This window comes from Drosophila santomea, chromosome 2R, assembly GCF_016746245.2.
Source record: "Drosophila santomea strain STO CAGO 1482 chromosome 2R, Prin_Dsan_1.1, whole genome shotgun sequence".
In the NCBI taxonomy this organism is placed as follows: domain Eukaryota; kingdom Metazoa; phylum Arthropoda; class Insecta; order Diptera; family Drosophilidae; genus Drosophila; species Drosophila santomea.
The window spans coordinates 1,205,346-1,229,735 of NC_053017.2; the positions used below are offsets into that span (position 1 = coordinate 1,205,346).

The 24,390-nt window shown below is 41.0% G+C and overlaps 1 protein-coding gene across 2 annotated transcripts in view; it reads left to right on the forward strand.

Annotated features, from left to right (window-relative positions):
• LOC120444438 (scavenger receptor class B member 1) overlaps positions 1-24,390 on the forward strand; it is a 193,656-nt gene that overhangs the window by 24,086 nt on the left and 145,180 nt on the right. For both annotated transcript variants that reach the window (XM_039624096.2, XM_039624097.2), the window contains exons 2-4: positions 9,118-9,209; positions 9,397-9,557; positions 9,613-9,757. In XM_039624096.2, the coding sequence (XP_039480030.1) occupies positions 9,118-9,209; positions 9,397-9,557; positions 9,613-9,757 (398 nt within the window). The remainder of the gene's footprint in view (positions 1-9,117; positions 9,210-9,396; positions 9,558-9,612; positions 9,758-24,390) is intronic.

The window sequence follows — 24,390 nt, forward strand, 5'->3', positions numbered from 1 at the left end:
AACACAGTCTCAAAAATAATAAAATTCTAGAATATGCCGTAACGAATGAACATTCTGTGCTTAAATTAGGAAACCTTCCAGAGTAATGTCTACACAGCCGAAGCGACAGCCATACTTAATGCCATTGAAATAGGACTAAACCCAGAAGGAAAATTAACTCGCTGTCTGCAATCAATTAAAAATATAGACAGCACGGATCACATAATGTCAAAAATCGGAGAATAATTAACAACAATAGCCGGAAATAAAAATTCTACACAAATACAAATGAGCTTCTCGAATTTACCGCGAATCCAAGAAACTCTAACGAACTGTTTTTCTACGTTACGAATTGCAATGTTCGTCCCAATAAATTTATGATTTGTGTGATTGCCCTACCGAAGAGAAGACAAAGTTTCCGATTAGAATAGCTTTGTTCAATAACGCTGGACTCCTACGGTCCTCGCCTTCGGATGCACGGCGTCCCTTCTTCTTCCCACGTCGTTCCCGACAGAGTACCCGTGCCTGCTCGAATGGGGATTACAATGTTTTGGGGGCAAGGTGTATCGTCCGCGAGTCAACCCAACGCTCTTTCCCGAACCATCTGTGCCGACCAATAACTCCACCGTCCCTTCTGAGCACGCCAGGACCTTGTGAGCGCTTGTCCTTCACTTGCTGCTTTCCTCCTGGGTGTTCTTGCTCACTGTTCACCTATCGTTCACTTATCCCGGGTGTAGCCTTCCGCGTACTCTCACTTACTGCCGGGTATAGCCCTCCGCGAATTCTTACTAAATGTCAGGTATAGCTCTCCCCGTACTCTCATTGACTGCCGGGTATAGCTCCTCGCGTGTTCTCACTGACTGCCTACGTATCGGCGAGGGAGCGTTTATCACTTTGGGTTGAATATTTTGGGCGTTCCTCTTGCTTTGTGACTGTAGCCACGCCATCTGAATCTGCTCCGACTGAACTCTGCGTTTGCATGGATGTCCTACGCGTGTTTTACAGACTGACCGAGATGCGCTTGCGCCGTCCCTTTATAGGCCGCGTGGATTCCGTTATTTCCCGATATGTCCCGTTGGTTTACGGTGCGTCCTCTTTGTGCTCCTTCAAAGTCCACACCGTTACCTCTGTGCCTTTGGCTAGCTCGATTCCAAGGTCCATCGCGGACTCTCTGCTTTGCAAATCATTTTTTTCTACAGAAATGTACGAGCAAACATTCTCGTTAAATATTTCGTGACTGCAATCAATTGCATTAATATTGAAATTTTCATATACTTGCACAAATCATTTATTATCTGATTCTTATACTCCGTTCCCATGTCCGTAATGATTGTTTTCATCGGACCGTACTTAAGTACACATTATTCAAAAATAGCTTAGCAACTGATTTTGTACTCTTGTATGGTATACTTAGTTAAATACAAATACTTAGTTAAATCGCAATTTAAATGATAGTCAAAGCAAATTCATTTCCATCTTCTGATCTAGGAAGTGGACCTATGGTATCTATCAAAACTATGTCAAATGCAGTTGCTGATGTTTTCTGAGTTGAGTGGCCTTCTTTTTTTTTAATTCCTTCTTATTCCTTAGGGCTTCTACGAGAGCCGTCCATCTAACTCTGTTTTGTGCTGTCTGTTTAGCATTTTCCCATGTGATGTTTATTTGGGCAAGTTCTTATTGAGCGGTTCTTCTCCATGTTGCTCTTGGCCTTCCTACCCTCCTACTTCCTTGGGGGTTCCAGTCCAGTGCCATCCTTACTATGCTACTAGGGTTTCTCCTGAGAGCGTGCCCTATCCACATCCATTTCTTCTTCCTTATTTGGGTGTATATCGGGGGTTCGCGCCACAGCTTCGTGTTGGCTATTCTGTTTGGCCAGAATATCCCACATATGATTCTCAGGCATTTGTTGCTGAAAACCTGCAGTTTCTGCGTTACTTTCTTCGTTGCGAGCCATGTCTCACACACGCATTGTAGACCCGGAGCTTTGTTCGCCGGCTTATTAATCTGTTTTTCCAAATGCGGTATAGTCTCCCAAAAGCTGAGCGGGATTTGCCAAGGCGACTCGAGACATCATCATCCACTCCACCATTGTTGGATATTATGGTGCCAAGGTATGGGAAACTGTTGACGAACTCGATTGGGTTCCCATGTATGATGATGTTTCCTTGGGTGGAGTGGTTGAATCTCATAGCTTGTGTTTTTGCTACGTTTATCTCGAGTCCGACGCTGCTGGCTATCCTGACGAGGTCATCACTTTTCCTCTGTATATCGCCGAGTCTATGAGAGATAAGACAGATGTCGTCTGCATAGTCCAAGTCCTCAAGGTGTCTGGTGAGGCTCCACGTAATTCCGCGCTTGGACGGGCATACTTCGCTCATTAACTCGTCAACCACGATGTTGAAGAGTAAAGGTGATAGAGGGCATCCTTACCGAATTCCGATGTTCGTCTGGAAAGGTTACTTGTTTTTCCGTTGTGCAGTACCGCCAAGTTGGCATCGTCATACATCGATGTGATGATAGCGATGAGGTTCGCAGGTACTTTCCTTGCAAGTGTCGCCATATTGCTGCCCTTTCAACTGAGTCGAACGCCTTCTTGAAGTCGATGAACAGGAGGTAAAGCGGGGCTCTCCATTCCAAAGCTTGCTCGGTAATTATGCGTAGTGTGTTTGCCTGATCTACGCAACTCCTGTGTGGTCTGAAGCCTGCCTGTTCGTCTCGGATTGTGGGCTCGATTTTTTCCTGGAGGCGTTCGTTCAGCAGCGTAGCTAGGATTTTATAGCTAGTGTTGAGCAGTGTTATCCCTCTCCAGTTGTTGCAGTCGCTAAGGTCGCCTTTCCTGGGGAGCTTCACGATGATTCCGCTTTTCCAGCAGTAAGGTACAGTCTCGCCTTCCCATATGCGTGCGAAATGTGGATGCAGCGTATCAGCCATCAGCTGAGTGTCAACTTGAAGCAGTTCGGGTGGTATGTTGTCCTCGCCGGCTGCCCTGTTGCGCTTTAGCTTCTTTATTGCATTCACAATCTGTCTTACATGCGGGGGTGTAGAGGGTATCCTGGTATTTCCACTTGGTGGCGCAATGCTTCTATAGTCCGTAGCCACGTTTGGTGATGTGGTGTGGCTAATTCCCATAAAGTATTGGCGCCATCTCCGGATTTCTGCATCATCATTGGATAAGAAGTTGCCTTCTAGGTCTCTGACTGGCTGGTTCCGTCTGTGGTGGGTTCCGGCAATCCGTGCATTTTCTCGGCGTGGACCACTGCTGACATAAGCACGGACCCATGTATGAAGAAATGGCGCGCAAGTTGGGCGAGATGAACGAGGTAGATAGATCTGGTCCCCATGCTGGCCAGCATACTCGGCGTCCCGATACCGTACTCGAACCTGGGCCTACTCATATTTAATATTGTACCCGATTTGCAAGAACCGCATTTGAACAACTTCCAGACCCTTCTGCTCCATTCTTGCCAGAATGCCCAGAACATTTATCGCTACTTCTTCCAGAAAGCATTGGAGAACAAGCGCTCATTTATCGTGGAACAAATGGACCATCTAGAGACTGAATTCATACTCCACTCCCATCGCGTGCAAACAGTTTACAACGAGGTTACTTACAAATCCCTTATACGTGACTTGAATACCAATCTGCGAGACATCCTTGGCACCTGTCGAGAGATCTGGGTCAGGTTGGATCCCACTCAGATGTCGCATGGACTGCTTTTTACCTTCCTGCCGTTGTTCTTTATCTTCTTGGTGGTAAACAACTCTCGGCCTGCTGATTTAGCTATCGATTTATGGAAATGTTCGAAATGGAGGACAACCCCAATGCCCTTTCCAATCCGCCGAAGATACTTTTATTCGACTTTAACGCACAAAACACATTGGAAACACATATTTAGAAATATAACTTTTTTAGATTGTACTTTCTTTTTTACAGGATCACGGGAATCGTATTAATACCATAAGCAGTAGTTAACGCTAGAATGATGGACTATTCTAAGTTCCAATTTATCTCTTTAACGGGCGGAGTTGCTTTGTTGTGGAAACACACGAACTACCTTTGCCATTCAAGCAGACCGACAGAGTTCTTAATTATGATAGGCGAAACATCAAGGTTGTCCGATTTTTTCCACAATTTCACATGCGAAGTTACTAGATACTAACCACATTAGAAATATTTTGTCCATTTTTGTATTTGTATTAAAGATGCACGAACGAATAATGGTACGGTAATGTCGAGATCATTAAAGCAAAAAGAAAAAAGAAAACGCTAAGCCAAAAGTGCAAGCGCGAGAGTACACAAGATAAAAGAGACAGAGAAAGGTGAGCTAAGATGCTCTCGCAGCTTCTCTGCATATTTACGTATACCATCATGACTGAGGCGTGCACTCAGGTGTGCTAGATCAATATTGGGTCTCTAAAGTTGCCACGATTACAACACACACATTTAAGATTTCCTGGGGATTGCGAGACCCACCAATAATATTTAAACATACATTTCTGTATGTTCCTTAATAATTCCTTTAAGTTAGAAAATTTATATATTATTATTTACAATTATATAAAGACTTAATGAATAATTATAATATAATTAAACAGCAACAGTTTACCCTTTTTTTTCTTTGCTTTTGTATGATCTAAAAACCTTGTAGGCTCACTTTCACTACAGTATCTGTGACATGAACCATCGTTGCGATACGATCCGTAGATCGTTCCAATACGATCCAATGGTCGTTCCGATACGATCCAAATATAGCATTGTATGGATCATGCGACAGGACTTCCGATGACGATAACGGACTACCTCTGAAAACAGCTTTAAAGTTAGAGTCGAGAGTCCAAATCAGAAAACATTTTATTGCCGACCATTTCTTCTATTATAGAATCTTACAGGGTATGTGTCTTCAAATATGTCTTCAAATATGTGTGCCCACAATAATATATCTACGAAAGTTGGTTCACACACTACCGTTATGTTGTTTACAAAAATATAGATTGTAGCATAGAGTAAGGACATAAACATAGCAAACTTTGTTGCAATGTTATCGAATCCAAAATATAAGCAGGAAAAAATGGCAAGGTTCTCTCTATTTTTAACATGTTAAGGATGGTACAAACGCACGTTGGGGAATTCGACCTCCTTTGTTGGCAAAAATGTGTTTTAAAAAATGGTGAACATTTTGCTGGTAACGGATTAGGGGGAACGACTTTCAGAAGCTGGAGGAAAATTTATTTTTTGCCGTCGCTTTGTAGTCTTTCCAATCTTATATTTATTAGAGTGATGCAAGAGGTAAATAAAATTTGTTTGCTAAATGAAAATTTAACAAGTTTTTCAGTCACAATGGTGGAAACATTCTTAGTCTGAAACCAGCAAACCAAACATTTTCTTACTCGGGAAGGTTTTTTGTATCGATGAACAAATATGTTTTCGAAATTCGAAAATTAAATCTGTCAAAAAAGGTCCGAAAAGCAAAATTCGGGATTTATAAAAAAAAAGTATTGTAATTGCTGTCAAAAAGGGTCTAAAAATGTTTTGTTTTCAAATTCTTTAGTCAATATAAAACCAATGACTATTCTTTTAAATGAATCCTATATGAAGAAAATGGGTTCAGTAGTTTTTTTATTACTGCGTTCAGAATTTTTTATATTAGAATTCTATTTTCACAGGAAATACTGGTTCGCATGTAACTTCTCGAATGCATCTCTTCCACAATTTCGATCAGATAGACTCGCCTAGTGGTCCCTATCAAGAATGTTTATACGTTATAGGGTCGGAAATGCTTCTATCTAAGTAATATTTAATTTTGAATGAATCTAAAATTAATTAATTAAGTCCAATTCGGATTTAGTTTTGTTTCGCTCTGATATTTATGATTCGTGACCATAAGGTCGACAAAAAGGAAAGTACAGTAAAACAGTTGATACGTCGGGGTATTCGTGCCTGTGTCCTGGGTAAGGACTCGGGCCGAGGGAGGGGCATCCGATGTTCAGGCACCATGATGCCGGCGTAACCTCGTCGATTTTGGGTCGTGGGATCTTGGTAAGCCCCTCACCTCTCCAACATAACGAAAATAAATATTAGTAGTGCCTGAAAAGTTCGTACCGTTCGTCAGTCAGAAGTCCTCAATGCGCCACAAGCTGTAACATGACCGTAAAACGATCGGGCAATGTTTCGGCCACGCTCCCTCCCCTTCATGCGTCCGCATGCCTGATGGATCGTCGCGGGCCGCGCAATACGATCCCTTTTTGTCAAGGTTGTCCGTCAAGCGTTATGTCATCGTTTTTGACCTACTCCACTTCTCGCGTCAGCACCCCTTCTGGAAATGTTTACCTACTCATTTTGTTGTAGTTACAATAATAGCATAATTTTATTGAGTAATAGATTGTTGGCTAGTGACATGTAATACAAAAAAGAATTTAAAAAATGATAGCATACAAAAATTATGATAAGTTCTTGTTTTTGCATAACAAAAACAAGGAGGTTACTCGTTGCTGAAAAGTAATTTTTATTTAAAACAATATCGAACACAAAATATTTAACTTCTATTAATGAAATAAATTGCCTGGAAGAGGCTAACAATAAAATATTTTTCTTTAAACCTGACACTAATGGTGTAGAAATAAAATGGGCACGAGAATATATGTATTAGAGGGCTGCATAACACCATTCTCTTTGTTTGCATTTAGAGTACTCATTCGTTTTAGTATGTATTCAGAATACATACCATTCAGTTGTCGCGATCTCTTTGCGTTCACTTCGTATGCGTTCGGAGTTTTGGGCACCCGAGCGAAATGAAGTCAATGAATGCGCGCGAAAACTACATGAAGACAATGAATTTTCAATAGAAATTCAGAGTACTCTGAATACTTTATGTTGTCATTGTGTAAAATGAGTTCGGACAGCGCGGAGGTAAGTCTAAGTTTTCTGTGTTTGTGTATTATTATGTGCGTGTGCGTCTTATTTAATAATATTGTAGCATTTGTCTAATACGAATATATAAATTGTGTTGTCAAATATAAATATTTAAAAAAGAATAGTAAAAACAAAATAATAAAATCGTTTATATAGCTAACGTCAGGCGACGCATCGTTTATCTGCCATTTCGCTTAACTCGGAAAATATTAATAAAATTATGTTTTTACACAATCACATTGAAAATTAAAGAAAAAATATATATGTATATATTTATAAGATAAGAATATAATGTATTATCAGTAAAGTAATAATAAACAATAATATTAAAACACGAATTTATTGAAACTCACACACACACACACATACGCAGACAAGACATTCGAATCACCCATTCACTTTACTCGGTCTTCACTTCATTCGTTTCAGAATGTGCCGTTTGAATTGAATGAATTGAAGTAGGCGCGCGTTGCCGACTTCACTTCGTTCATTTGCAAACGCGCCGAATTCACTTCGTTCGTTTCAACACGAATGTCTCATTTGCCGGTTTGAATGGTGTTATGCAGCCCTCTAATATGTATATATATATGGATATAGAGAAAACTCGGGAACAGGGTTCCGTCAAACTTACCCCACTTTAATCCGGAGCGATGAGATCTCGACGCGTTGGATCCTGGGTGTTGAAATATATATATATAGTGATGGAGTTATACATACATATACCTTCGTGCACCAATTAATTGTAACCGTACAATAATAAGATATACACCAACATAAAATAAAATAAATTCACTACGTGGAGTATGAATATATATAAATGTATGAAGGAGTTGGGGTTCTTTTCTTTTGTGGCACGCTTTGGCTGCTATCAGGCTCTCTGTTACTTGGAGTGAGCACTTCTTAGGAAAGTCTACGCTGTTGCTTGTTTTCGCTGATGTTCACACTAACGGCCATGCACCGGTTAACTTGTTCTTTTATTTAATTGTTTTGCCGTTAGTATTTTCAATTAAGCACTTTGTATGAAACCGGGTGCAATCCTGTCCAGGTTATGGTGATGGTCCCTCCTCCGCTGTACGGATCTCTTGTACATTTTTACGATCTTTAACAGACCAAGGAAGATCAGTATAGCAGCGATGAATTCCAGGGTATGTTGTACTCCTTCTATTTCCTGTTTGTGGTCGACAACCTCCACGGTGTTTGCTGTGTTGTCGGAGGCTTTTGACTCCTTGCCTCCCATCCTGAGAGTTTCGTGGAACTATGGTCTTCCTTTAAAGTGTGTTCCTTGTTAGTCCTGTTATTTTTTTAAAGGATGATAGCGCCCTTACTCCTTGACATTTTTCTTCTCGACTGGAGTTATCCTTGAGCCTTCCCGGCGATAGACTGACGGATAATTGAACGGGTATTTGACGTACGGATAATTACCTGGGTATTGACTACGGGTGTTTTCCCAGGTACTGACTGGCTACGGGTGTTTACCCGGGTACTGACTGAGTTTTTTATCTCTGGGCCACGGTCTTCTTATACCGGCATAGAGCTTTTTCTGATCTATTGGTCTTTTATGCCAAGTGTTCCCACCTAGGAATCATATTTCTAACTTTCCCCTATTTTGGAAGTCAATACCCCTTCGGTGAAGTGTGCCCGGAACTGGTGTTGATTTCCTTTTCTTTCTGCAATCTTATTGCGGCCGCTGGCCGGTTTATCGGAGACTCGTTTAATGTCGACTTGCATTTTCTTTGTCGCGACCTAACTGAGTCAACGCGGTGATGGTACCCTTTTCCCTGCTTTTAGATTCTGGTTTTGAATCTTCAAAGTCTTAAGATCTCACGAAAAGGGTGTACGCAACACAGTAACCATATATTCAACCATAACCATATGGTGATTCTATTACAGTTACGGTTAGAGGATTCATGCGATTGTATTTGGAAGTGATTATCTTTTACAGAACAAATGTTGTGTCAAAATATTAAATAATATACCTTCATTCAAAGAATTTTATAGGAATTTGTGACATCTCGCAACTAACTCGATTATCAATTTAGACTATCGGAATAGTCTTACTTACTCGTTACTTTGAACAAATAGTCCGCGATTTTGCGTCAGTTAAAAAAAAAGTTAGAATGCAATTGCTGATAATGTCAATCAACTCATTTTATGATTCACATTAACTTTTTATCAATAAGCTTAACCAAGCTTTACAATCATTTTAATTATGTATTTTTGAATTACAGGCTTATTTATACTTTTAGCTATCGGATTTTTAGCTATTATAACAGGCACGCTGATTAAAGTTTTGGAACCATACGATTTGATATTTAAATGGGTAAGAACCATAGATTTTTGAAGCTTTTTAAAATGTGTACGCATGAATAAAATGCTTTTTCACATTAGAAATTATAAAATGTTCCGAAACGAGAATTTTAGCTCGGCAAATGTAAATTATTATTCACAACTTTGGTAGCATACTCCTCCGCAATAAAAACTCATTTACTTTAACGTTATTCTTGCAGAAGTTAATAATGACGGAGGGAGGTGAGATCTTTAATCTGTGGGCCCAGCCTCCAGTCGATCTGTACATTAAGATATATTTATTCAACATAACCAATGCTAAGGCGTTTTTAGCAGGTCGCGAGCAGCTTAAAGTCGAACAAGTTGGTCCATATGTATACAAGTAAGTTAGCCGTAAAGTAAATAACAAAATACAAATGGTTATTTGTGGCATTTAGGGAGATTATGACCCATGAGAATGTAACGTTCAATGTAAACCACACCATGTCCAGCACTCCCAGTCATCCCTTGGTCTGGCAGGAGGAAATGTCAGGGAATCGTCGTGAGGACGATGAGGTTGTAATGCTCAATATTGCCATGCTGGTGAGTATTCTTTGTATAAGTAATATTACAATTAATAACCTTGTGTAAAAAATTAAAGAATTAATTATTAATTAATTAATTTTAACATTATTATTAATTAATTAATAAATTATTTAAAAAAAATGTTAAACCTTTTTAAATGTATATACCGTTTTTATAAAAAAAAATTATATTACAAATTAATTTTAACATGACCTTTAATTTTGACATATCTGTTTTTCGGCAATAAAAAGGTATGGCTGTTATCGGACACCTTCAGTCTAACAAAGAAAATTGAACATTTGACAAACCCATAAATTATCTCTAGATCCAAGCTAGATGGATTAACCAAGCAGGATCTCCTGTTTGACCAACAGCGAATAACATTTATAAAATTTTAAAAATTACAATCTTGAAGTCGGACAGATTGGTAAACAGTCGGACATGGAAAGATTGACTCGTTTAAAGATCCTAATCGAAAATAAATAATATTATTGTGGGACCGCCGTTTAGAATAATCCAAAGCTAATGGAAAACAAATTATGTTTATGGTAAATATCAAAAGCTAGTTACAAATTTCAAGGTTGGGTTTTTTGAGCGTATTCTTGAGCGTAAACCAAATATACTTATAACTTTTTAATAAATAAAGCAAAAAAGCACCAAGTACTCAACATACCCAACATACCCTACATACCGAACATATTTTTTCGTACATATACATACATATCAGAATTCGCAAGTAATTGAAGTCATATATGAATCAGATATTGTGTGTTTTGCTTATCCCCAAAAATCCCTCTTTCGACACTCTTGCATTAAACAATACAGGGACAAAACAATAAACTTACCATATCGTTGTTGAAATTTATTTATTTTCGAAATCTGTTGCACGTTTACTAGATCTGGGCTTTTTAGCTAGTTTTGAAAGTGTGTCCAATGTGTCCAGGTATAACTAATTTAACCTGCAGATCTATAGAATCCTACTTTTATGATGATAATCATAAAAAGGAAAAATACACAAAACGAATACAAAGGCAAAATAACTTTATATCTCTGACATTAATTGTTTAAATTTCTTCTCTTCCCACAATATGACGAATGCTAAAGCTGTTTGCTATGATACAATTAAATTGTTATACCCGTTATTCTAAAGTAAGAGGGTATACTAGATTCGTTGAAAAGTATGTAACAGGCAAAAGGAAGCGTTTCCGACCATATAAAGTATATATATTCTTGATCAGGATCAATAGCCGAGTCGATATGGCCATGTCTGTCTGTCCGTCCGTATGAACGTCGAGATCTCAGGAACTACAAAAGCTAGAAAGAGATTAAGCATACAGACTCCAGAGACATAGACGCAGTGCAAGTTTGTCGATTCATGTTGCCACGCCCACTCTAACGCCCACAAACCGCCAAAAACTGCCACGCCCACACTTTTGAAAAATGTTTTGATATTTTTTCATTTTTGTATTGGTCTTGTAAATTTCTATCGATTTGTCAAAAAACTTTTTGCCACGCCCACTCTAACACCCACAAACCGCCCAAAGCTGCTACGCCCACACTTTTGAAAAATGTTTTGATATTTTTTCATTTTCGTATTGGTCTTGCAAATTTCTATCGATTTGCCAAAAAACTTTCTGCCACGCCCACGATAACGCCTACAAACCGCCAAAAACTGTGTTTAAGACTCTCCTACCTTCCACTAGCTGAGTAACGGGTATCAGATAGTCGGGGAACTCGACTATAGCGTTCTCTCTTGTTTTTTTTAGTGTTGTTGTGTATGGAGGGTATAATTTATATGCCACCCTTAAGGTTATAATTAAAAAGAACTCACGAATGGGTTTTATTAATATATGCTCTATTTAATTGGGCTCCGGTTTAATTGGAGATGCAGACATAAACCTAAGGCATAATCTTACAAAACTAGTTTATCGACGCTACAGCTATAGCGAGGGAAGAAAGAAAAACGAAAGGAGAAGATCGCTGCAGGTGCAGTTTAAATTAATTGTTTAAATTTCTTCTCTTCCCACATTATGACGAATGCTAAAAATGTTTGTTATGAGACAATTAAATTTTTATACCAGTTATTCTAGAGTAAAAGGGTATACTAGATTCGTTGAAAAGTATGTAACAGGCAAAAGGAAGCGTTTCCGACCATATAAAGTATATATATTCTTGATCAGGATCAATAGCCGAGTCGATATGGCCATGTCTGTCTGTCCGTCTGACGTTGAGATTAATCATACAGACTCCAAATATGATTCCAAATGGTTCATGTTGCCACGCCCCCTCTAACGCTCACAAACCGCACAAAATATTCATTCATTTTTGTATTGGTCTTGTAAATTTCTATCGATTTGCCAAAAAACTTTTTGCCACGCCCACTTTAACGTCCACAAACCGCCAAAAACTGTCAGTGTTGAAGACTACTACGCACATCCACTAGCTGAGTAACGGGTATCACATAGTCGGGAAACTCGACTATAGCGTTTTCTCTTACATCTATTTACACGTAATGTGCGCGATACGCGTACGCCCCGCATACTGTGGTCGCCTCCACCAGTTTTGCCCTGGATTGTAACGCTGCTTCTTCGCCGTCTCCTGGAATCGGTCCATCCTGAGTTCTGTAACGAGATGGTTTGTGTCTATGTTTGTGTGGGTTTTTTGATAGCTGTTTAGTGTTTGACTGTGTTTAGCGTGTAGTGTTGGCTTAGTATTTTGTATTGTGGGTAGTACCGATATATTATTAGGGTTTAGTGTAAGGTTATGTTCTCGGTTTCGATTATGATCGGTTGAGTATGTTGTGTATTTGACCCTTGGTGAGGTTTTTTGTCCCCAACGTACTAGCGTTTCGTTTTCTTCGTGTTTGTCCGTAATGATTACCGGTAATGTGAATTTCACTACGTTCCACTGGCCGTCGTACTTTGGTTCCAGCTTCTCATAGAACTTTTCTGCTGCTTTTGACAAATGGTGTTTCTTGCACCATATCAGTTCCTGATCTCCTCTCTCCTTTCCTCAGATCAAAGTGTCTTTTTGCTCCTTCGTCACATTTTCCATTTGCACCGTCGCCTTCTTTCGGATTCCCTGCAACCGTTTCCATCTGGCCTCTACCGTTTCTTCTTTCAGCGTCGAGCCAAAAGTTACCTTATCGAATATCTTGCTTGGTATCTCGCCCGAATATCAACGGTGCCGCGCTAAACCTTGTGGATTCGGATGTGCTCCTGGTTTATGCTAGCATCAGTTCGCGTACGAGCTCATTCCATTTCGTTTGTTCTTTCCACTAAATTTTGCAATCATCGTTTTTTAAGATTCTGTTGATAAGGAACAAGGAACGGATTACTGTTGATTGATGGCCCATCCAATTTGTACGTTTAAACCATCAATTTTGTAAATAAATACTGAAATACGGCACGCTGAAGTCTGCATGATAAAAAAATAAATAAAATATATTTAGAATGAAAGTAGTAATTTATGTTAGCTTTACATTTGTCATAAGTGATAAGTAATAAGTTATCATGGACGACTAGCTCAATAAGTTCACTAGTATGCCCCAAGAAAACAAATGGCAAGCCCATGAAGTAGAGGTTGCTAAAGATGTAGCTTTACCTTTACAGTTCCCCCATATATGCGGCTATCCCTAAGCTTTTTAAAAATATTATTACTCGTCAATTGCAGCACCTTTCTTAGTCAATCATATCACCTCGTGAGTACGGTTTTATAAAACGCGGATCAGTAACCTTTAACTTCCTTCGTAATACAAGTCTTCAAAATAATCTTCAAACCGATGTCATCTACACTAACTTGAGTAAAGCATTTGACTCTGTTAATTATTAGTTTTGGTTAGGAATCTTGATTTATTAGGTTTCACTGTTGATCTTCTAAATTAGATTATAAGATATGTGAAGTGCAGGACGCAACGGGTCGTCTTGAAATATTATCTGTCTGGTATTCTCGGACTCACATCCGGCGTCCAACAAGGGAGTCTCCTTCGTCCGTTCCTTTATACATTATTTGTTATGGCAAAACAACAACAACAAAATGGCGGAAATATGACCGATTCAGTCACGGTGACAAATTCTGCGGGCGTCAGTATACGGTTAAACTTTTCAACTTAAACAAATGAGATGTTATAATGAGAAAGCTTTATTGAAGTGCGTAGTAGAGGGATTTTGATGATTTCAAAAAATTAGACTCATATAACCATGAGTTCCTGATAAGTGCGATTTTTACACGTCTTTTTTTTGATATAATAATACTTAAAAAACTATAAAATATGTTTTTTTTTTAATAAAATTCGGCCATACCGTTGAGAGAACAGTATTTGTGACCCCCATGGGTCAATATGAATTTCTAGCAATGTCGTTAGGATTAAAGAACGCGTCATCTGTTTTTCAGTATGCCATACTCCAAACCTTGGGGAATTTAGGTAATACCTATCCAGTGGTCTACATAGATGATGTTTTAATTTTTTTTAATTCTAGAGAAGATGCTCAGCGTTTATTGTTGCTAGGGTTTTCGTCCAATGTAAAAAATTTTTGATTTCTGCGAAGAGGGATAGAATACTTGGGTTTTGTCCTAGAGAAGGATGAACTGCAGTCCAACCACCGTATAATCCAAGCATTATCTTAACTTCCGAAACCAGCTTCAATCAACGGCTTCAAAACTGACGGACACACGGACATGGCCAAATCGACTCGGCTATTGATCCTGATCAAAAATTTAAATACTTTATATAGGGAAACGCTTCCTTACATTCTTTTCAACGAATCTAGTATACCCTTTTACTCCCAATAAACGAAGCGGCTTGACGAATAGTCAGAACTATAGAGCTTAAAACTCTTTTAATAAAATGGATCGGATGTAAACAATAAAAGCCGAAAGCAAAAGCTTAAAATGTTACTAAAGTGATGGTCTATGTAACGAACCACGATAAGCTGATGGTCTTCCCTGCTTATATACCCGCACGCATTTTAGTCCGGCTCTATTTCTATTTCCGCCTCTATTTCAGCAAATGGCTACTCAGAAATATCTGTACAAATTAAAAGTGTATAAAAGTAGTAATAGTTCTAAATTAAACTGCAATAATATTTGCATGTTTAAATTCTATATCTAGCTTTCTTAACCATATTTATTCTTATAATAATTGAATAGTCTAGTACGATTTCATTTCTTTTTATTTACTGTGTAGGATACGCAATAATATTTGGTAATTCAAAAAAAGACTTTTCAGTTTCATTGCATATATATTCACACAGAGCATTTTATAGTTAGTAATATTGTATTTTTAACTTCATTATGGTTTACGGACTTATGGTTTTTAATTCAAAACAACAAAAAGTGCATATATGTAAATTTCGATAACACGTTTGTTTGGTTATACATTGAACTGCCAGACAGGTAATAAATTGGTTATTCTTGGCTCACCTGGTAAAATCCACTGATGAAAGCGCTTCTAAGGTCGGTGGTGTTGATGACGGGTTGCCGAAAAATAATCGGACTCTTCACCTTATTGGCTTATCTTCTTTCTCGTATGCGAAATAATTTGGCTACAAATTTTAATGTTCACTGATTGTTACACTTCTTGCAGTTGGTTGACTCTGTTCTATTCATTCATGACTCATTTATATATCTACGTTACGCCTATATTTCTTATGTTTTCTACTTAGTTTAGATAACAATTCATGTTTACAGCTCTTAGCGATATTATTTTACTATACTAGCTTTACACCTGTGGCAACATCTTTTAGGCGGCAGACTTCTTCGAGTTCAACGTGTGGGTATGGGTTAGATAATTGAGCTGAACACTTTCTTCTGATAGTTAAATCACATTGCGTAAAAACTTGCAAAGCTTTAGCTCAACGGAATGGGATCTAATCGGAGTCATATCACGGGTTTAGAAAATCTCTTAGCGATAATGGTATATTAAACGAATGCGCTAAAACTTACCAAAACTAATGTCGGGCGCCTGACGATCGGTGACATGTATATTCCGATTAGAGTTGGGGAGTACTATGCCATCTTCCGCCTTGCGCTGGCCCTCGTTTGAAGCGCGGAGTCTAAAGATCTCCTACGGATGGCACTGAGATTTTTACACGTTCTTACCTTGTAATTAATTGACACCAGCAATGCCATGCGGCTGCTCTCGTCGAGCTCGGGTTATAGAAGGAAATAACCTCTTTTTAGACCGCTGTTTATCCATGCGGTATCTCTCTAAAGATGGACTACGGATCGTTTTATAGCGTTAACGCAAATGCAGGCCTGCCTAGAGTCAGTACCGGATACCGCTTCTACATGCCGCTAGGTGACGCTGTCTGCCCCCGCGAATGTATAGCCGTTAACTTGTGGATATTACGATGCTCCCTTAGCAGCTTCTGAAACAGCTCTGCCTTAAACTGGGATCCATTATCCGACACTATAGTTTCAGGAACTCCGCATTAATGAAATTACTCTTTTTTTTAGATATTTTACTATAACAGACGACTCAATTTTTTTAACAGCCTTTATAAAAACAAACTTTGAGCACTAGCACTATAAATATTTAGATGTTACCACTGCGCGATCGAGGTTATGGGCTAAGAAAGTCCATATATAATATATACGTTGAAAGAACCTTTGCGACTCTAGCGCTAGTCCCAAAGGAGGTCTTAAAGGGCTACTTGGTGCTTTGGTGGACTTACAAATATCGCAACTGCCTATATATGATTTAACATCACCAACCAAACCAGGCCAGTAATTGTACCGTCGAATCCGTTTCAGTGTCTTGTGCAAATTAATAAAATTGGGGTGCCGCTGGTGAAGATCCAACGCTGCAGACACTGTCACGATGAGCTTTTGTCCTCACAATAGTGGGGAATGTGATCCAATCAATCAATTGTAGATTTACGAGGCTTCTGGCCTAGGGACTCAGAAGCGGAAACAAATAATAGATATAACGGCGGATGGCCGGAGTTGTTATATTGTGAACATGTGTTCTTTATTTTTTGAATATCTAAAACGAACTGAACTTAAATGCTAACAAAAAATGAGCTTCGCAGCGGCCTCTGCCAACATGCAGAGCTAGCCAGCTGCGCTCGAGCTTCCGGCCAGACGCTGTGTCAGCAATTTGGCCAGAGCTGGTCATCGGACGATCGGTCTCTCCCACCGCCCGGTAAACTTAGTTAACTACTCCACCCTCAGAATTAAGGCTTCCCTTGGCCAACCCTATTTGGGCTATCATCTTCTTTAACTGGGCCGCTGATTTTCTGACCCTTGTGGCTCCCTGGTAAGTTAGGCCGATGCAGATAAAAGCGCAGCAAATTGCTCCCACAATAAGCGCTATCTTACTTACTCGGGAATCGTCAACTTGAATCCTTGAACTTTTTGATCTGTTCCACGTTACGTTCACTCAAGCGGTGAAGGTATGGAAGGGTCAAGATTACATGCTTCTTCTTGATGTTCTAGATGATGAATGTTATAAGGTGCGTGTCTTCAAGGTAGATGGTCGTTCCGTTGTCCACACGCACGAGTGCTGGTCTGTCGTTAATGACGATCATCCCCTCGTCGAGGTAAGTGATTGGATGTAGGTCGCTCTGCTGTGTATCGCAATGCGCCATGACTCCGCCGTGGAGTTCTTGAGCGCACGAAAAAACGCCCTTAACCAAGGGTGGTGCGTCCGTGCAATCTACGTTAGTGAGATTAACATAGATGCAAATTTGAAAATCAATTTATTTTACTTAGAGATGACCGGAAGCTAAGCAAAGCGATATGCCGGCCTGTTTTAATAGGTTTAGTCCAACGATTAATTAAACAGATTAATAATAACGGGTGTTTTTTTTAGAGGTATAGAACTTTAAGTTGGCATTACTGTTCAAGATGGCGACCGATTTAACAGCTGTCAAGTGATTTATTCTCAGTTTGGTTTGGCAATTCGTCATGAATAGACTCACGCCTGAACAACGCTTGCAAATAGTGCAATTTTATTTCGAAAATAATGGTTCTGTGCGGAATACGTATCGCGCACTACGTCCATTTTATCGTCGACAAAATCGTCCATCAGAGCAGTTAATTCGATTAACCATGGACCGTTTTCGCACCGCGTTTACTCTTATTGATAACTCGCATCCCCAGAGACGCCGTACGGTGCGTACAGAAGAAGCTATTGCTGCTGTAGAGCGTAGCATTGAGGAAGACCCGAATGAGTCCATCCGCCATCGAGCACAGGAATTGGATCTGTGTCCATCCACTTTATGGAAGATTTTGCGGAAGGATCTTGGTTTGCGTGCTTACAAAATCCAACTCGTGCAAGAATTGAAACCAAACGATCATCAAGCAAGGCGTAGATTCGTCGAATGGGCCCAAAACGAGATTGCTGTTGTTCCCGATTTTCATAAGCGAATTTTGTTTAGCGATGAAGCGCACTTCTGGTTGAATGGCTACGTCAACAAACAAAACTGCCGCATTTGGAGTGAAGCTAATCCTCAAGTGTATGTCGAAACACCGTTACATCCAGAAAAACTGACTGTTTGGTGCGCTGTATGGGCTGGTGGAATCATTGGTCCGTACTTCTTCAAAAACGATGATGGCCAGAACGTTACAGTCAATGGTGATCGGTATAGAGCCATGATTACTAACTTTTTCATTCCTGAATTGAACGACCATAATGTCCAGGAGCTGTGGTTCCAACAAGACGGCGCAACGTGTCACACAGCTCGTGCCACAATCGATTTATTGAAAGACACGTTTGGTGACCGCCTAATTTCACGTTTTGGACCTGTGAATTGGCCTCCAAGATCTTGTGATTTAACACCGCTAGACTACTTTTTGTGGAGCTATGTAAAGTCATTGGTCTATGCGGATAAGCCACAAACGCTAAACCATTTGGAAGACAACATTCGCCGTGTTATTGCCGATATACGGCCAAATATGTTGGAAAAAGTCATTGCAAATTGGACGTCCAGATTGGACTACATCCGAGCCAGCCGTGGCGGTCATATGCCAGAAATCATATTTAAAATGTAATGCCACAAGATTATCTTTCATGTCAATAAAATTCATGTCAATCGAATAATCCATCGTTGTTTTATTGCAATTTAAAGTTCTATACCTCTAAAAAAAACACCCGTTATAAACCACGGAGTCAATCAGATTTTTATACCCGTTACTCGTAGAGTAAAAGGGTATACTAGATTCGTTGAAAAGTATGTATCAGGCAGAAGGAAGCGTCTCCGACCATATAAAGTATATATATTCTTGATCAGGACCAATAGCCGTCCGTCTGTCCGTCTGTCTGTCCGTCTGTCTGTCCGTCCGTATGAACGCTGTGATCTCAGGAACTACAAAAGCCACGCCCACTCTAACGCCCACAAACCGCCAAAAACTGCCACGCCCACACTTTTGAAAAATGTTTTGATATTTTTTCATTTTCGTATTGGTCTTGTAAATTTCTATCGATTTGCCAAAAAACTTTCTGCCACGCCCACTATAACACCTACAAACCGCCAAAAACTGTGTTTAAGACTCTCCTCCCTTCCAGTAGCTGAGTAACGGGTATCAGATAGTCGGGGAACTCGACTATAGCGTTCTCTCTTGTTTAAATTTGTATTCTTTCATCACATCAGCTGTGATATTTAATTAAAATTTTTATTTTAATAATTTTTTATTATATATATAAACCACACAATTAGAATTTTTATAGCGCGTCGGCTGGGATAATAATAAAACGAGCTTGTTAGTATAGGTTATAAAACATATCTACTATTTAATGCATTATTATAGAAATGCAGAATTTATTCTTGCAGTGTAGGATTCTTTTTATTAAAACCACAAAAATATTTGAATATTTCAGTAAGTGCAGAATCTGAAGAGTTAGTTTGAATATAGTTGCTCACTTACATATTTTTTTGTCGTGAATTCTGTTTTATTTGTGTGCCAATTATTTAAGTCGGGGTGTCGCTGGTGAAGGTCCATCGCTGCGTAGATGTAGATAAGTTTCGAAAAATCGGGACTCCTAAGGACTGGCGCTGAACATAGTTTGCGTTTCAGCTCCAAAAATGCCTGATTTGCTTCTTCACTCATTGTAAACTTTCGTCTTGTCTTTAGCAAGACGGTTAAGGGAGCAGATATTGTCGCAAAATTCTCAATAAATGTGCGATACCAGCTTGCCAATTCCAAAAAGCTTCTCAAACTTTTTAGAGTTTTGGTTAGCGGAAACTTCTTAATTGCCGACACTTTATCTGGGTTTGTGCGTATCACGACCTCATTGATTACGTGGGATAAGTACTTAACTTCTTGCATGCAGAAATTATTTTTTTGGACTTTTATTATCAGTCCCGCTAATCGGATGCAATCAGAGACCGTCTTAAGAACTTTGATATGGGAATCAAAGCTCTCAGACACTAACAGTAGATCTAACAGTAGATCATCAAGGTAAATGAACACTTCATTTCGTAGAGACGCTGGAATTATCCATAAGACGCGACATAGTGTGTCCGGCGTTACACAAGCCGAACGGTATTACCTTGAAACGGTAAAGACAACGCCCTGGGATAGTAAACGCGGTTTTATCTATGAATTCTGGGTCTTATCTATGAATTCAGGGATCTGCCAAAATACGTCCTTTAGATCCAAGCTACTTATGAAGACCGTTTTTGGCAACCGGCTAAGGATACCGTCAATCTGCGAAAGTGGATATGCGACTTTGACAGTAACTGCATTCACTTTTCGGCTGTCGAGGCAGAGCCTCACTTTTCCAGGTTTTTTAACCAGGACAACTGGCGAAGAACACGCGCTGTCTGACTTCTCTATGACCCCGAGCTGCAGCATGCGATCAACTTCACCATATATCAGCCTTTCAACGGCTGGTGACACTGGAAAGTGGCGCTGCTTTGTAGGCTTTGCGTCACCTACATCGATTGGTTGTCTTTCCCAGCCCAGAGAGTGCAATCTACAGGAATTGATCCACAATTTCCATTTCTGTTCTTCAGATTGGTAAAGCTCTGAAATTCCAATCTCTGGAGGCCATAAGTCGAACAGTTTCCAGATATCAACGCCTAGGTACAGGTTCTGATTTAGGTTAGGTTAGGTTAGGTCGGTCCGACGCACTTAGACCATTAGAGGTCTATTGTGATACCGTGTATGTTTTTCCCTTTTGCCCGTCGAGGTTCGTGTGAAGTTACAGTTTCCCCAGCCAGAGGCGCTAGTGAATTTTTGTATCCGATGTGGATCGGTGTCAGACAGGTCGGACGTGTCTATCAGGAATCTGCTTCCTAATTCAGCAAGTCTTTTCGCTTGCAGTTCTGGGCAGTGGCATAGTAGATGCTCTACCCTTTCTTCCACTTCTTCGTCCCTACAGCTACGGCAGAAATCGTTATACGGGGCATTTAGTCTTCTGGCATGGGTGCCTATCAACCAATGCCCTGTGATGACTCTCATAGAGTGCTGAGGTTTGCTCTGGTCAACCTTAAAAGCTTTGGCGTTCTTTTTATGCTTATTTTTGGCCATATTTGGCGTGTTAGGCGACAGTGTGTGGTATTTTTCCATATTGTCTATTTGTTTACAAGTGGCTAAAGGAATACTCATGCCCTCCATCTCTTGTATGAGTGGCGCGGTAGTGCCTTCTCGAGTTTGTTCATCTGCGATGGAGTTACCTTCTATGTCCCTGTGTCCGGGTAGCCATATAAGGCTGATTTCGAATTGTTCTGTCATCTCGTGTAAAGATGAGCGGAAATTCGATACTGTTTTTGAGTGGCTTGAGATTGAGCCAATCGATTTGATAGATGCTTGGCTATCACTGAAAATGTTTACGTGTGAGCTTTCCGGTTTTAGTGCCTCCCTTATTCAGCTTGGAGAACGCTGCAATGATCGGGGAGTCTGAACGAGTTGCGTAGGCCCAGCTGTTCGGAGTAAACTCCTCCTCCTACTCTGTTCTCTAGTTTTGACCCGTCCGTATAGAAGCATATAGCATTCTGGGGGTCAGGTGTTCGTGAGTTCCACTCGTCCCTCTCTGGGATGATTGTGTTGAACGGTGCTTATATGTACTTCGTTGGACTGCAGTAGTCTGTCCTGGAGGGGACTATTTAAATGTGTTTTAGGAGACATGAGTTACCCGCTTCTTGTGTGTTCCACTGTTTGGTATCTTTAAGCCTAATTGCCGCTACTGTAGCCTGTTCCATGCCATATAGGGCTACCTTTGGGGTGGTGCGTAAAGCACTCTAAACGCAGCTCTTTTGCAGCATTTTTGCTAGCATTTTTATGCTGGATTTCTTTTTCAGAGCCGGCCACCATACCACGACCCCGTACAGTAGTATTGGTCTGACGATGGCCGTATATATACAGTTTACTATATAGGGTGTCATGCCCCATTTGAGCCCTATTGCTTTCTTGCACGTGAAGAGTGCTATTGAAACTTTTTTGTATCTGTCTGTGAGATTTCAGTTCCAGTTTAGTTTCCTGTCAAGTATTACGCCCAGGTACCGTGCGCTGCTACTGAAGGAAAGTCTTTGATTGTTGAGGATAGGTGGGACTAAGTCTAGTATATTATACTTCCTAGTGAAGAGAACCAGATCGGTCTTTGAGTAGTTAATTCCTAATCCGTTATTTTTAGTCCAGCTGGACAAAACACTGAGTTTTTCGCTCATGAGATCGCATAGCGTTTGGGGGAATTTGCCTGTGAAGATAATAGCAACGTCATCCGCATAGGCTATTATCCTGCAGCCCTCCCCCTGCTATGTTCCATAGAAGAGGACGCCTCCTTGCGGAGTGCCTCTGCTGACGTGTCTAGTGAGGGTTGACGCGCCTAGTGAAGACATAACCTTCCTGCAGGTGAGCAGTTGGCTTATGAGTCCCACCAAATGGCGGTCCACCCCAAGGTCTGTCAGGTTGAGAGTTAATCTCAGATGCAGGCCGATGATTCTTTCAAGGTTCTTTAGTAGGAAGGCTTAAAGCTGTGTATGGCCCAATGGAGGACCTTTGGGTCTATGCACAGTTCGATACTTGCCAGTGTGGCGTTTGTTTGTTGGGGGGTGAGAGCGTTTTGGCTGTTTCCTGGGAAGTGAGTGTCTAGAAGTATCTCCAGAGATTCCTCACTCGTGCTGGTCCAGGAGCCATCTGCTCTTTTAAGGTAGCCTGGGGTTGTGGCCGACTTGGATAGTATTTTTCTAAGTCTGGCTGCTTCAGTTGTGTTTTTAATTTCTGAGCAGAAGGAATGCCACGAGGATAGCTTTCCTTTCCTGATGGCTTTTTTGTATTTTGCAAGGGCTCTCTTGTAGGCGGTCCACAGGGCCTCCTCATTTCCTTCCTTGGCCCTGTTAAGAAGGGTTCTGCAGTCTATTCGGAGGGGGGACAGTTCTGCTGACCACCAGGGAGGTTTCTTTTTCTTTTGGGCTTGCTGTTGGGGCAGGCCTTTTTTGGTGCATAGTTGCAGGTTTCTGTGAAGATTGAAACTAGTTCGTTTTGACTAGAGATTGTTTGGGGGTATGGAGGGGGATCCGTTGGGATTTTTTCCCGTAAAATATTTTTGTATTTTTGCCAGTCTGTTTTCCTTGGGTTTGTGAAAACTGCTGGTTTTGAGGGATTGATTGTAAGGGTCGTTTCTATATACCTGTCGTCCGAGCAGCGGAAGCTGCCTTACTGTGGTGGAGGTTTATCTGCAGAAGCCTCACGGACATCTGCTGTGGGCCTCTCCACCACGGTTGTATCGGCTCCCTCATCGTCCAATGTGTCCAGGTCTGTCAATTGACCCATGTTCGCAAGGCTGGGGAGGATTGAGGCATCGGTCGAGTAGCCGTCCTCGGTTTCCGATGCCTCGATCTCGGAGGCGATCTCCTCGATCACTCCTCCACTGCCTGGCTGATCCTCCTTGGCGGAGTCCGATTTGTAGACCTTTATGGTCACTGAGCTAAACCCGAAGTTTAGCTCCCCGTAAGCGGCCTCAATGGGAGCTATGGACTACTTGTTTAGGATGAGGATGGCCTGGTTTGTTGGCCCCTCCATTTCGTCGACCTTCACCACTTGCCAGTCCGAGGTGGGAAGGTGCGGGTTGCAACGCTGCAGCATGGTGAGGATCTGGTCCGGCGCCTTGATGGATGCCGGGATCCAGATCCTTGCAAGAGGTCGGGAAGGTACGTCGGACCAGCTCAGCGCAACAAGTCCGGCGCACTCATACACCTCCCCCAACTCTTTTACTAAGGCTTTGTATAGCTCCGCAGAGCGGATTACCTTGGCGATTACCTTGACGCCGCCTTGGAACCATCCCACGTCTTTGCAGACTGGAGGGGGGCCAGGTTCCTTGGCCAGAATCTCAAAGCATTTTATGGCTAGGGCTGCCTCTACCCACTTCCACTTATTACGTGGAATTCTGCCACTCGGGTCGTTTTTGTCGACCACGCCCAGGAGAATGCGGTTTTTCGCGATCTCCGCAAAGGATCGCCCTGGCTGCACGCGTTGCCGCTTTGCGGCATGTCCCATGGCGACAGCTTTGGGCGGCTTGCACTCAGTCGCCTCAGATTTGAGGCGGTGTTCACCCGAACCTTATCCTGCGGTGTTGGCCAGGCAGGTGGGCTCACTCGTCAACTTCGATGCCTTGAAGTTTGTACGGCCAGACTCAATCGTCACTGCCGTTTGGGTAGGCTTTTTGGGAGATCCTGACTCCTTTTTATTTTTTTTTTGTTGACTTCATG